At 41.8% G+C, this 13,182-nt stretch overlaps 1 protein-coding gene across 1 annotated transcript in view; it reads left to right on the forward strand.

Moving 5' to 3' along the window:
- Positions 1-4,391: 4,391 nt before the first annotated feature.
- The window catches only part of LOC137082552 (adhesion G-protein coupled receptor G5-like), a 36,061-nt gene continuing 27,270 nt past the window's right edge, over positions 4,392-13,182 (forward strand). The window contains exons 1-4 of the mRNA XM_067447803.1: positions 4,392-4,408; positions 4,645-4,741; positions 8,651-8,688; positions 8,941-9,059. Coding sequence (XP_067303904.1) covers positions 4,392-4,408; positions 4,645-4,741; positions 8,651-8,688; positions 8,941-9,059 — 271 coding nt within the window. The remainder of the gene's footprint in view (positions 4,409-4,644; positions 4,742-8,650; positions 8,689-8,940; positions 9,060-13,182) is intronic.

Consider the following 13,182-nt stretch of genomic DNA (forward strand, 5'->3'; position numbering starts at 1 on the left):
TGCAACAGACGAGAAAAACCCTGCCGGCCAATAAATGAGGAGCAACCTTGAATTTGACAGACTGATCGGGGAGGTTCTTGCAACGTCTGAGGGGGGCCGAGCTCACTGCAACAGACGAGAAACAAACCCTAACGGCCGATAAATGAGGAGCATCCTCAAATTAGAGTGACAGATCGGGAAGGCTCTTGCAATGTCTGAGGGGGGCCCGGCTCACTGCAACAGACGAGAAACAAACCCCCACCGACCAATAAATGAGGAGCATCCTCAAATTGGAAAGACCGATCGGGAAGGTTCTTGCAACGTCTGAGGGGGGCCGGGCTCACTGCAACAGACGAGAAACTAACCCTAATGGCCAATAAATGAGGAGCTTCCTCAAATTAAGATGACCAATCGGGAAAGCTCTTGCAATGTCTGAGGGGGGCCCGGCTCACTGCAACAAACGAAAAACCTTACCGTCCGGAGAAAGAGCGCACAACGAGATACAAACCCCACCGACCAATAAATGAGGAGCATCCTCAAATTGGAAAGACCGATCGGGAAGGTTCTTGCAACGTCTGAGGGGGGCCGGGCTCACTGCAACAGACGAGAAACTAACCCTAATGGCCGATAAATGAGGAGCTTCCTCAAATTAAGATGACCAATCGGGAAAGCTCTTGCAATGTCTGAGGGGGGCCCGGCTCACTGCAACAGACGAGAAACAAACCCCCACCGACCAATAAATGAGGAGCATCCTCAAATTGGAAAGACCGATCGGGAAGGTTCTTGCAACATCTGAGGGGGGCCGGGCTCACTGCAACAGACGAGAAACTAACCCTAATGGCCGATAAATGAGGAGCTTCCTCAAATTAAGATGACCAATCGGGAAAGCTCTTGCAATGTCTGAGGGGGGCCCGGCTCACTGCAACAAACGAAAAAACCTTACCGTCCGGAGAAAGAGCGCACAACGAGATTCGACATGCGCGAAGTTTGAAAAACCGTCGATCGGGGGCTCAAGCCGCATCTGACGGGAGATTAGAATCACAGCGTCAGATGAGTGAGCCCTACCAAATTGATAAATTGGGCGTCGAAATTAAAAAGAAAGACTGACCTAGGGGGCCCACCCAGCTTCCGCCAGGAACAGATTCCTGGCATCAGATGAGTGGGTACTATCGGCCGACGGTACGGAGAAAGAGATGGGGAAACGCACGCCAGGAGAGCTTTCGCAGCAGTCGACGGGAGATCAATGCTCGCTGCAATCGGAAAGGGAAGCTTCACAGGACGGAAAAAGAAAAGATGGATAGTGACTGAGAGGTTCTGACGACATCCGATGGGAGATTAAGACTCATTGCTTCCAATGGGGGAGCCTCGCCAGATGGATGAGGGAGAAAATTAGCCAGAGAAACTGAGCTCCTGTGAGAGCAGAGGGAACAGCACTGCTGTGGTAGTGGTGAAAATTAGCCAGAGAAACTGAGCTCCTGCGGGAGCAGAGGAAACAGCACTGCTGTGGCAGTGGAGAAAAATAGTCAGAGAAACTGAGCTCCTGTGGGAGCAGAGGGAACAGCACTGCTGCGGCAGTGGTGAAAATTAGTCAGAGAAACTGCGCTCCTGCGGGAGCAGAGGAAACGGCACTGCTGCGGCAGTGGAGAAAAATAGTCAGAGAAACTGTGCTCCTGCGGGAGCAAAGGAAACAGCACTGCTGCGGCAGTGGTGAAATTAGCCAGAGAAACTGAGCTCCTGCGGGAGCAGAGGAAACAGCACTGCTGCGGCAGTGGAGAAAATTAGTCAGAGAAACTGAGCTCCTGCGGGAGCAGGGAAACAGCACTGCTGCGGCAGTGGTGAAATTAGCCAGAGAAACTGAGCTCCTGCAGGAGCAGAGGAAACAGCACTGCTGCGGCAGTGGAGAAAATTAGCCAGAGAACCTGAGCTCCTGTGGGAGTAGAGGGAACGGCACTGCTGCGGCAGTGGAGAAAGTTTAGCCAGAGTAACTGAGCTCCGTGTGAGCAGAGGGAACAGCACTGCTGCTGCTGTGGAGAAAATTAGCCGGAGAAACAGAGCTCCTGTGGGAGCAGAGGGAACGGCACTGCTGCTGCTGTGGAGAAAATTAGCTGGAGAAACTCGGCTCCTGTGGGAGCAGAGGGAACAGCACTGCTGCTGCTGTGGAGAAAATTAGCCGGAGAAACTCAGCTCCTGCGGGAACTGAAGGAACGGCACTGCTGCGGCAGAAGAAAAAAAAAAATGGTTGAACAGACAAATGGAGAAACATGTTTGTATAACCAACTGAGACTTTTGAAATTACTGCTTGATTATTGCAGAATGCTCCTTTTAATTAGTATGAAGGAAATAACATATACTCCCTCACAATTGAGTGCAACAAATTACGATATAATCGTAGTACAGAAACCTTGTCATTGTATGCATTTACTTGGCATAAACGAGAACTAATCATGATTGTGAACTGCTCTGAAATAGAGCGTTGTTGTTGTGAAGGCTGTAGAACGCATAGATTCTGAATGTGAAGCTCGCGTTTATTTAATGAAATCATGGCCTTTGAGGTTTGCGTCATCGTGATATACGTTTTCTTTCCCCAAAATATAAGATGGCTTAAAATAATAATTATTATGCTATACAATATAGCCTACTGTAAGAAATTTGTGTTATATTTAGGAAAACAGGAGCTCCAAATTGGATTGTATTTCGTGAAATGCAGCTCGTCTTGCTTCGTCCGGATTCTGACTTTCAGTTTGCAAAGTCTCTGTCCGGATCAAACTGAACGAAGATTAGGTTCGTTTCTTGTGCGAAAGCGTTCTGTATGGTTTGAATTATCTGACCATTTACAGGAAGTTCCTTTTTATGTTGATGTAATGTTAAAAGCCTTATAGAAAGCCTTCTTTAGGTGAATTTTGTTTGTATGAATGGTTACAACTTCTAAAGATATTTCAAAAGGAATTTCCAGTTTTTTTTTTTTTTTTTTTTTTTTTTTTTTTTTAACACGCAACCACCAATATTTCCACTTCTGGTGACATTATAAATGTAGTACTAGTGAAGTAATTAGATGTGCTTAGTTTTCACAAAAGCTCTCTCTGTTTGCTGCAGATCATTAAACTGTTACACTGCCTTAGAAGTCTGTCCAAAATCATTGACAAACCGCCGCTTTACAAGCCATGTCTCGTAAGGCAGTGAGGCAAAGAGTCAGCTGGCTAAGTTTTTGGGAGTTACTCGCCCGAGTGACGATGCGCTGACGTCAGACGCACGTTCGTTTACGAGCCAATCAATGTCAAGAAGCAGCACACTGCAATAGTAGTGGGAAGTTCGGATCCTTTTTACTGATACGGATCTTTGAATCTTGTTCAGCAAAATGGACGAATCTTTTCTAAAGTGATCCCGTTAATTTAAGCTGAATCTAATTAAAATGTTACATGTTACATTTTCCAGCACGTTTAGTACTTCCCTGTACAGAACATATGCGCGTGCTCGGTAAACAAATGAACGAATCGCTCTCTGAGAAAACTCGTTGTTCAAAAGATTCGGATTAAAGATTCATACAAAATGAACGAATCGTTCGTAAACGACATCACTACAGCAGGACGCATGTCATGTAAGCTCTTTAGTGCACTCGCAAAATTTGCAATGTGAAAGCAAACAAAACTAACCCAACATGTAAAAATGAATCAAACCATGAGCTTCAGTTCAGACCCCAGTGCGGACTTTAAGGTGTGGAAATGCCCTGAGTCGCAAATGCTTGTAAGAAGGTTGTACTCACTGTGTCCGTGTGACCGAGCTCATTTGGAAGTCAAGTTGAGACGTATTGGATCAAGGGAGAGCTGGTTCCGACTAGTGGCTTGTCTTTTTTGTGATGCACGCTGTAGCATTGTCATTATTTGAGTGATGTAGCCTCAAAATATCTGTACATTCACTTTCCCAGAAGTATAATTATTTGTTCATCGCCACGGTCACCGCGTGCGCGTGCATAGTACACAGCGATCGAAAGCTTGAGGTGTGCCAGTGATACATTCATTATTTAAGATCGTTTTCTATTTCTTAAGACAGGAACTGTTGTAGTTTAATGTTGCGAGTCTCAGCAGTGTGCATTCTTTGATGACCGAGTGCTGCTTTCGCAGTTGACTCTGTTGTCGAGGTTCCAAAAACGCAACGTTATTAACATGCCTTTAGGACATTGATTATTAAAGTTGTTCATCGATTAGAATTGTTAGAAGACAAAATGCCAATTGTGTTTCGTAGGGAAAAGCAGAAATCTTTTACCATGAATGCTGATGAAGCGGTATGAGTTGAGTTTATAAATAGCTTAAACTTTTGTTAGGAAAATACTTGTTTCTTGAGCATTTGGAGTTAGCCTAGCAGCGTGAGTGTGCAGGCGGGGCGACCTGCCTGAAGCCATCCATGCCAAAATAAAAATGGTCAACGAGAGGAGGTAAATCTGTAGTATAAGTACACCTCCTATCGTTGATCAGATTGATTAGCTTACCATGCTCCACCTGTGTTTAATTAGGTTTAATTATCTGACGTGCTCCCCTTGTTAATTAGGTTTGATTAGCTGACGGCTCCGTTGTTTAATTATCTGTTAGTGCTCCTCCCGAAATTAGTTAATAAAACTTCACTTTGTGAGTTTTCGCTGCATTCGCGCTGTAAACCAATGCTGCCTCTCAGGCTTTCTGCCATTCAGCGGGGTGTAATCACAGTCACTCCAGCTGACGATGACGTCACGTGCATTCCCTCTATAAAGGGATCAGCACATAAGGAACAGGTGAGCACAATTAGTGAAATGAGGACTAGACCAGACTAAACAAGGTGGCGTGGTAACAGTAAACAAGGGGGCAGGACAAGAGGAACGCATGACAAACGCAAAGAGAGACAGATACATGTGCTAATATACAACACAAACATAGAAATATTAAACAAAGACAAAACAGACAAGACTGCCAGGGCAGAACCCTGACACTTTTACTCTACTAAAACTACATTTTTTGATAAGTAACAGTACTTCTACTTGAGGATGCTTAATCAGTACTCTTTCCACCACTGTCGTTTACACAATGGGAAGAAATGAACAGCATGTGTTGAATTCACTCTCACTCACGTATAGCCCTGTGACAGATATTTTTCTGCTTGTGTGACAGAATGAGAATGAGGCTCACAGCGCTAGAATAGGCTGCTTCTTCATTAAAGATTACACTATTAAAACAAAAACAAAAATAAAATAAAAACGATCACATAATTTAATACAATTTAATGATGTTTGAAAATAAATGGGGAAGTAGATTTATTAGCTAAACAGACAAACAACAATAGATTTGCACACTTCATTAAGTGAAGTTATCAAAAAATATCAAACTCACAAATATGGCAGGAATATTGGGATATTAATGATACAGGAATGTTGGCTATTTATATGATATTCAAAGACAGCATGGTAGTGTTGTCAAAAGTACCGACCGCGATACCAATTCGGTACTGAAATATGACGCTTTGAGCACTGTTGAGCGGAATCGTAAACACCTCTGACTGGCCATTGTGCTCACACGCTCATCAAATAGGTCTATGATTGGCTACTTTGATCAGTGCTTCACAAACATGTTGTAAAAATACAACAATGACGATTTTCACGGAGCGCTTACACAGATACACACAGAGCGTTTGAATGTAGGTGTCTATCAGCCTACCAGTCTGCTGGTCGACGCCTGCTTGTGCTTTCAAACGCTCCTGCTCCCGCTTTCAAAACACTTTTCAAACACTTCCGTGTTGTTTCAAACCGCTGCCGTGAGTTGATCATTGTAGCCAAATCACAGGCACATCAGATGAGCGCGTGAGCACAATGACCAGTCAGAGGCGTTTACGATTACAGCTCAACAGGGCTCGAAGCGTCACATTTTTAACATTTCAGTACCGATTTGATATCGCGGTCGGTACTTTTGACAACACTACAGCATGGTATTGGCAGAGAACTGGATAACATTACTCGACTAAGAATAGGGCATACAGGACACTCAACAAGACACTTCATATAACCCAAATGGATTGTGCTTGAATGAACTGTAACCGACCAGAATCTGTCCAACATATTATAATGGAATTTAATGCACATGAAAAGGAAAGAATAGCACTAAAAGATGCCCTCAAAAGTGTGGAGCTAAACTTCATAATAAAAAACAAAACATTGTTGGAATAGCATTGAGACAAATATATGGATTTTTTTTTTTTTTAAAGAAACGTTTATATATATATATATATATTATATATATATATATATATATATATATATATATATATATATATATATATATATATATATATATAAACGTTTCTTTTATCTAAGCATATATATATAGGTCCGTCTCAAAAAATTAGCATATTGTGATAAAGTTCATTATTTTCCATAATGTAATGATAAAAATTTAACTTTCATATATTTTGGATTCATTGCACACCAACTGAAATATTTTAGGTCTTTTATTGTTTTAATACTGATGATTTTGGCATACAGCTCATGAAACCCCCAAATTCCTGTCTCAAAAAATTAGCATATCTTGAAAATGTTCTCTAAACGAGCTATTAACCTAATCATCTGAATCAACTAATGAACTCTAAACACCTGCAAAAGATTCCTGAGGCTTTTAAAAACTCCCAGCCTGGTTCATTACTCAAAACCGCAATCATGGGTAAGACTGCCGACCTGACGCTGTCCAGAAGGCCATCATTGACACCCTCAAGCGAGAGGGTAAGACACAGAAAGAAATTTCTGAACGAATAGGCTGTTCCCAGAGTGCTGTATCAAGGCACCTCAGTGGGAAGTCTGTGGGAGGGAAAAAGTGTGGCAAAAAACGCTGCACAACGAGAAGAGGTGACCGGACCCTGAGGAAGATTGTGGAGAAGGACCGATTCCAGACCTTGGTGGATCTGCAGAAGCAGTGGACTGAGTCTGGAGTAGAAACATCCAGAGCCACCGTGCACAGGCGTGTGCAGGAAATGGGCTACAGGTGCCGCATTCCCCAGGTCAAGACACTTTTGGGCTACAGAGAAGCAGCACTGGACTGTTGCTCAGTGGTCCAAAGTACTTTTTTTCGGATGAAAGCAAATTTTGCATGTCATTCGGAAATCAAGGTGCCAGAGTCTGGAGGAAGACTGGGGAGAAGGTAATGCCAAAATGCCTGAAGTCCAGTGTCAAGTCCCCACAGTCAGTGATGGTCTGGGGTGCCATGTCAGCTGCTGGTGTTTTATCAAGAGCAGGGTCAATACAGCTAGCTATCAGGAGATTTTGGAGGACTTCATGCTTCCATCTGCTGAAAAGCTTTAGATCGTTTTTCAGCACGACCTGGCACCTGCTCACAGTGCCAAAACCACTGGTAAATGGTTTACTGACCATGGTATTACTGTGCTCAATTGGCCTGCCAACTCTCCTGACCTGAACCCCATAGAGAATCTGTGGGATATTGGGAAGAGAAAGTTGAGAGACGCAAGACCCAACACTCTGGATGAGCTTAAGGCCGCTATCGAAGCATCCTGGGCCTCCAGAACACCTCCGCAGTGCCACAGGCTGATCGCCTCCATGCCACGCCGCATTGAAGCAGTCATTTCTGCAAAATGTTTTCTTTTATTGATATTTAGATGTTTGTTTGTCAGAGTTTCAGTTTTCCAGTTAGTCAAATTAGAGCCTGCCTTTTCCATCACTGACCTAATTTATTCAAATCTATTCTTTGGAAGGGCATTGAGGTCTTTTCATATTTTCCTAGGAATTAAAATATTATTGAGCATCACATGGTACTCCAATGAACATAGAATATCATGATCATACTGTACTTTTTGTAAGTTTTAAAGAATTTATTTGTACCTATAAGTATTAAAAATGTTGTAGAATAATCCCATATGCACAGTTTTACTCTATGACGAGAAAGTGGCAGTAAGTTATAGCAGCATAAAGCAGTGCTGAGGATTTAGTGATATAATATAATTTCAATACATTTTCAATACATTTTTCACAGCATTGAGCAAAAGAAAAAAATACACCCTAATTTACAACAACCATAAACTCCCTTTGGGTAGAGCTGTGCACTACTGTAAACAATATTGCAGTACATATTAGAACTGAACATACATCATACATATAACTAATGCTTCACTCAACCCTTCTCATCAGTGAAAGTTGAAAATCACCGGAATGTTTCAATTTAGGAGACTTTTTCAGGAAAAAAGAAAGATTTAAAAATGTGTGTAATATTAGCTTGACAGATTTTGACAACTAGTTCAACATTTTTGTATGACTCAAGCAATGAAATGAGGGCTATAGTTTATATGGAATGACTATTCAGCATTCACAAGTAGTTAATTTTGACTGACATGACATAAGCACATGATAAGGTTTTAAAACAACAGAGAGTTTTATGAAAGCAATTAATGCATGTCCAAATGCATTTGCAATTTGTTGGAAGGAATGAGAAACTGCTAATATGATGTGCACAAATGACTAAATGTTGTGGAGGTTGAACTAACTGTTGTGCAAATGTAAATAGTGATGTGAGAAATGCACCAAAGTGACTGAGAAAAATGGTAATAGTATTGCTGAAGGCTGACTGTGATGACAAGGATGTCATTGATGACTGAGTTTGACTGAAGCCACAAAATTTGAGTTTTGCTCTTTACTTCTGCAAACTTTCCACAGAGCTGTCACAACTTCAACCTTCATGAAAAAGCAGCAAGGTAAGAGAAGTAAGACTATATTAAGGTTAATGTTTTAAACCAGAAACATTACAGAGGAATAATTTGGCCTACTTGGTTCTTATTATTATAGAGCATTTTTATAAACCATTTTAACAATGAGGAGATAAACTTTTTTACATATTTTATATAATATTGTTGTTGTTTTTGTTGTTGTTGTTGTTGGCTTTTTTCTTTTCGTTCTTTTTTTTTTGTGTGTGTGTGTATTTGATTTAATTATGTCTGTATCTCCAGAGTTGAAGATATGAAACTTCTGCTACTTCTGATCATGATCTATGGAGTCGATAGATCTGTTAAAGAAACAAAAGCTGAGAAAAACAATACTAGTACAAAAAATGAGGAATTAACCCGTAGTAAGTAGCTGACATCACACTGTATTTGACACTGTATTATCGTTAGACTTGTATTTCAGATTTGAGTATTGAGACATTTTTGTAACAAATACAGTATCAGTTAAACGTTTTGTACATTTTGTTAAGATGTTTTAGAAAAAACTCTTCTGTTCAACAAGACGATTATGTGATCAGAAATACAGTAAAAGAGTAATATTGTAATATATTATTTAAAATCACGTTTTTTCTTTGTATTTTATTAATTAGTGAATTAAAGTGTTAACCCTCATCCCTCCCCCACACTTTGACAAATCCTTCCCTCCTGGTTCAAAATTACCCGAAAATTGCCATAAAAATTATACTTTTTGTCCAGAAATATTTTTTTTTCTATTTTTAATGCAACTTTTTGGAGGGAAATTGTTTCTCTATTTTATTTACCTTTAAATTACTAGATTTTATCAAAACATAAATAAATGAATAATTTAAGCACATTCTTTACATTCTTCCAACTTAAATTCATAATAACTCACAATTACATCCATAATCCTTTTACAGTTTTTCTCAATCGCTTTGCCACATTCTTTAAAACAGTCTCTATATTTTTTTTTAACTGTAAGTTCAATCATCACAACTGTTTGCTAAAACATCACAACTATTGCATTTCTGCAAAAATGTAGTTACTCCCCCAAAACATTTAATTATTTCATATAATTGCTTCAAAACCTACTTATTGTGTCAGTAAACTGGCAAATGGCACCAAAATAAGTGTTTTGTTTAGATGTTTTATGTTTTCTTTTTTTTTAACCATAGAAATACTTGTTTTATACAAAATTGCAAAGTTTATCTTTTGTCTGTTGGCACTTACTGATACAATAATGTCAGTTTTGTCTCTGAAATCTCACTCTGAGCTTTTACTGCATACCGATTCAGACAGTAGGTAAAAACTGACTAGGAAAAGTCAATAATGCAGTGCACACAAAGAAAAGTAACATTTGTATTTATACAGTAAATTTATTTATTTATTTATTTAGAAGAAATGTGTTACATGTGAGTTTAAAATTTTACAGTTGTTTGTTAATTTTTACACACAAATTATTATTAACTTTTTCTAACACATATCTTCCTGTTGCTATTTCATGCATTTTCAGCTTACATCAAACACATTTCTACAAAAGTAAATTAATTGTTTGAACACAAATGAGTAAGTAAATATGTACAAATAAGTACTGATGCTGTTCAGGGTTGTGATGTTCCTCCATATTCAAAAATGGTGCTGACTGTACTGTTATTTAAAAAATAAATAAATAAATAAATATATATATATTAGTTTTGTTTTGTTTGTTTTTTAAATATATATTTTTTATTATTATTATGACAAATATATATATATATATATATATATATATATATATATATATATATATATATATATATATATATATATATATATATATATATATATATATATATATATATATATATATATATAGAGAGAGAGAGAGAGAGAGAGAGAGAGAGAGTTTGACAGTTTCACTAAGAAACAACTTATCACTTTGATCAACAAGCCTCATGTGCATTTAGTCATTGTGCAAATTGTAAAAACTATTGTGCACACGTTAAATCAATAAGAAATTAAAATCTGATGTGAACAGGAAACTAATTGTTCAGAGACCTGAACTTAATGTTCCCTTTCTTTCAGTTGCTCCGACGTCCCCCCGGTGGAGCGTTCTGTGGCGATGCAACTGTGAGCGCCTACTCCTGGCGTGGCGATCCTAAGCACCCCTCCAAGGCCTGTCACATTGTCTATGGTATCGAAGACCTACAGAGCTGCGGGGCAGGCCGCCGCTTCTTTGCATGCCATAGCAGCTCTTCAGGCCTACCAGGCCAAGTTGCTGTGTGACATGCACGAGGATGGAGCCGACCCAGGGCTCAGAGATGAGCTGCGCGCCGCGACCGACCTCGCCCTCCGGGCGATGAAGGTTACCATGTGCTCCCTGGGCTGGGTAATGTGGCTATTCGGCGGTGCTGGTCGAGAGCTTCGCCCAACAGTTCTCGGCTGCTCAGAAGCAGACTGAGGCTATAAAGCATATACTGCTCCGGCGGCCCGCTGCTGCATCTAAAATGCCGCCGTCACAGTCGCCTCAGCTGCCTCGCTGCCGAGGCACTGACTTGTCCATCCCTGAGCACCCAGAGACCGGTGACGGCAGTGTGCGCCGCCCCCGGGCCACACCGCTCTCATCCCTCTCTGTCGCCAGCCCCCTCTCAGAGCAGACCACAGTGGAACGCGAGTCCTTCCCTGGTCTCCTCTGTCAGGGCGCAGTCGTTACCAGTGCCTCGACACTGGGCCGCTATGCCACCCGAGTCCGGGCCGGTAACACTGCCTCGCTGTCCCACCGAGGGTACACCGGTGCTCCGTATGACCCCGTTGGTACACTCCCTGGGAGCATGGCTTCAGCTGCCGGGACTGTCCCACTGGGTCGCGTGGACCATCAGGCTCGGCTACGCGATTCAGTTCGCGCAAGCTCCTCCCCGCTTCCAGGGTATCCGGTTCACCATGGTGGGGGCCAATGCCCCTGTCATGCGTGCGGAGATCGATACCCTACTGGCGAAGGGCGCGGTCGAGCTTGTCCCTCCCGCCGAGATGAAGTCCAGCTTCTACAGCCCTTACTTCATTGTACAGAAGAAATCCGGTGGGTTACGACCAATCCTGGACCTTCGCGTCCTGAACCGATCCCTTCACAGGCTTCCGTTCAGGATGTTGACTGCGAAACGCCTTTTCGAATGCGTTCATCCATGCGATTGGTTTGCAGCGATCAACCTGAAGGATGCGTACTTCCATGTGTCCATCCTTCCGCAACACAGACCGTTCCTACGGTTTGCGTTCGAAGGGTGGACATATCAGTATGCTGTACTCCTATTCGGGCTAGCTCTACCCCCTCGCATCTTCACGAAGATTGTCGAGGCAGCCCTTGCGCCACTCAGGCAGCAAGGGGTTCGCATCCTGAACTATCTCGACGACTGGCTCATACTGGGCCACTCTCGGGAGCGGGTGTGCGAACACAGAGACCTGGTTCTCCGACACTTAGCTCGTCTGGGCCTTCGGGTCAACTGGGAGAAGAGCAAACTCTGCCCCGTGCAGAGGATCTCTTTTCTCGGTACGGAAATCGACTCGGTCGCCGTGTGCGTGCAGCTCACCGGCGAGCGCGCGCAGTCACTGCTGACTTGTCTCCGTCAGTTAGAGAGCAAGATTGCGGTTCCACTGAAATTGTTTCAGAGGCTCCTGGGGCATATGGCATCTGCAACCGCAGTGACGCCGCTCGGGTTGCTTCATATGAGATCGCTTCAGCACTGGTTTCGCGATTGAGTCCCGAGATGGGCATGGCAGTCTGGCACGCTCCGGGTCCCAGTGACTCGGGCCTGCAGACAGACACTCACCCAGTGGTCGAAAATCAGCTTTCTACGGGCAGGTGTGCCCTTAGAATGAGTTTCGAGGCATGTTGTTGTGTCAACAGATGCTTCCACTACGGGTTGGGGTGCCATATGCAATGGACATGCTGCATGTGACTTTGTAAATGGTTACAGAGAAAAGCAGGGCATCATACACTAATAGACTTTAAAAACGTCTGGAACACAAACTGAAACAAGCGTCTGGTTGCTAGGAGACGCATCGCATGACATGCATAACAACAAGCATGAGATGAGCAGGAGATGAGCGCAGTAATTTTTAAAGCGACTATCTGTGCGCTGAGCAAAAAGTCAACAAAAAGAGCCAAAACGTACTAGACTTGGCCAGTAGTGGTCAGATTACAGCGGGAGTTAGAGGTAGGCCTTAGTGTTTTTCTGTGCTGATGAGTAAAAATATTGAGTCTAATCTGTAAGCGTGTTCTGTTCGTTTATTTTTATTTTATTTTATTTTATTTTATTTTATTTTATTTTATTTTATTTTATTTTATTTTATTTTATTTTATTTTATTTTATTTTATTTTATTTGGAACTACTTTCGTTGACAATATCTAAGTTACTTATACAATAGTTTTACTGTTTTGATTCCTACAAAAGTCTCAGACAGATAAGATGTGTGACCATTGAATAACGCAACCTTGTTTACTTTATTAAATAATCTGTTAACATTTATTGGAATAAG

The sequence above is a fragment of the Pseudorasbora parva genome, chromosome 1, assembly GCF_024679245.1.
Source record: "Pseudorasbora parva isolate DD20220531a chromosome 1, ASM2467924v1, whole genome shotgun sequence".
NCBI lineage: Eukaryota > Metazoa > Chordata > Actinopteri > Cypriniformes > Gobionidae > Pseudorasbora > Pseudorasbora parva.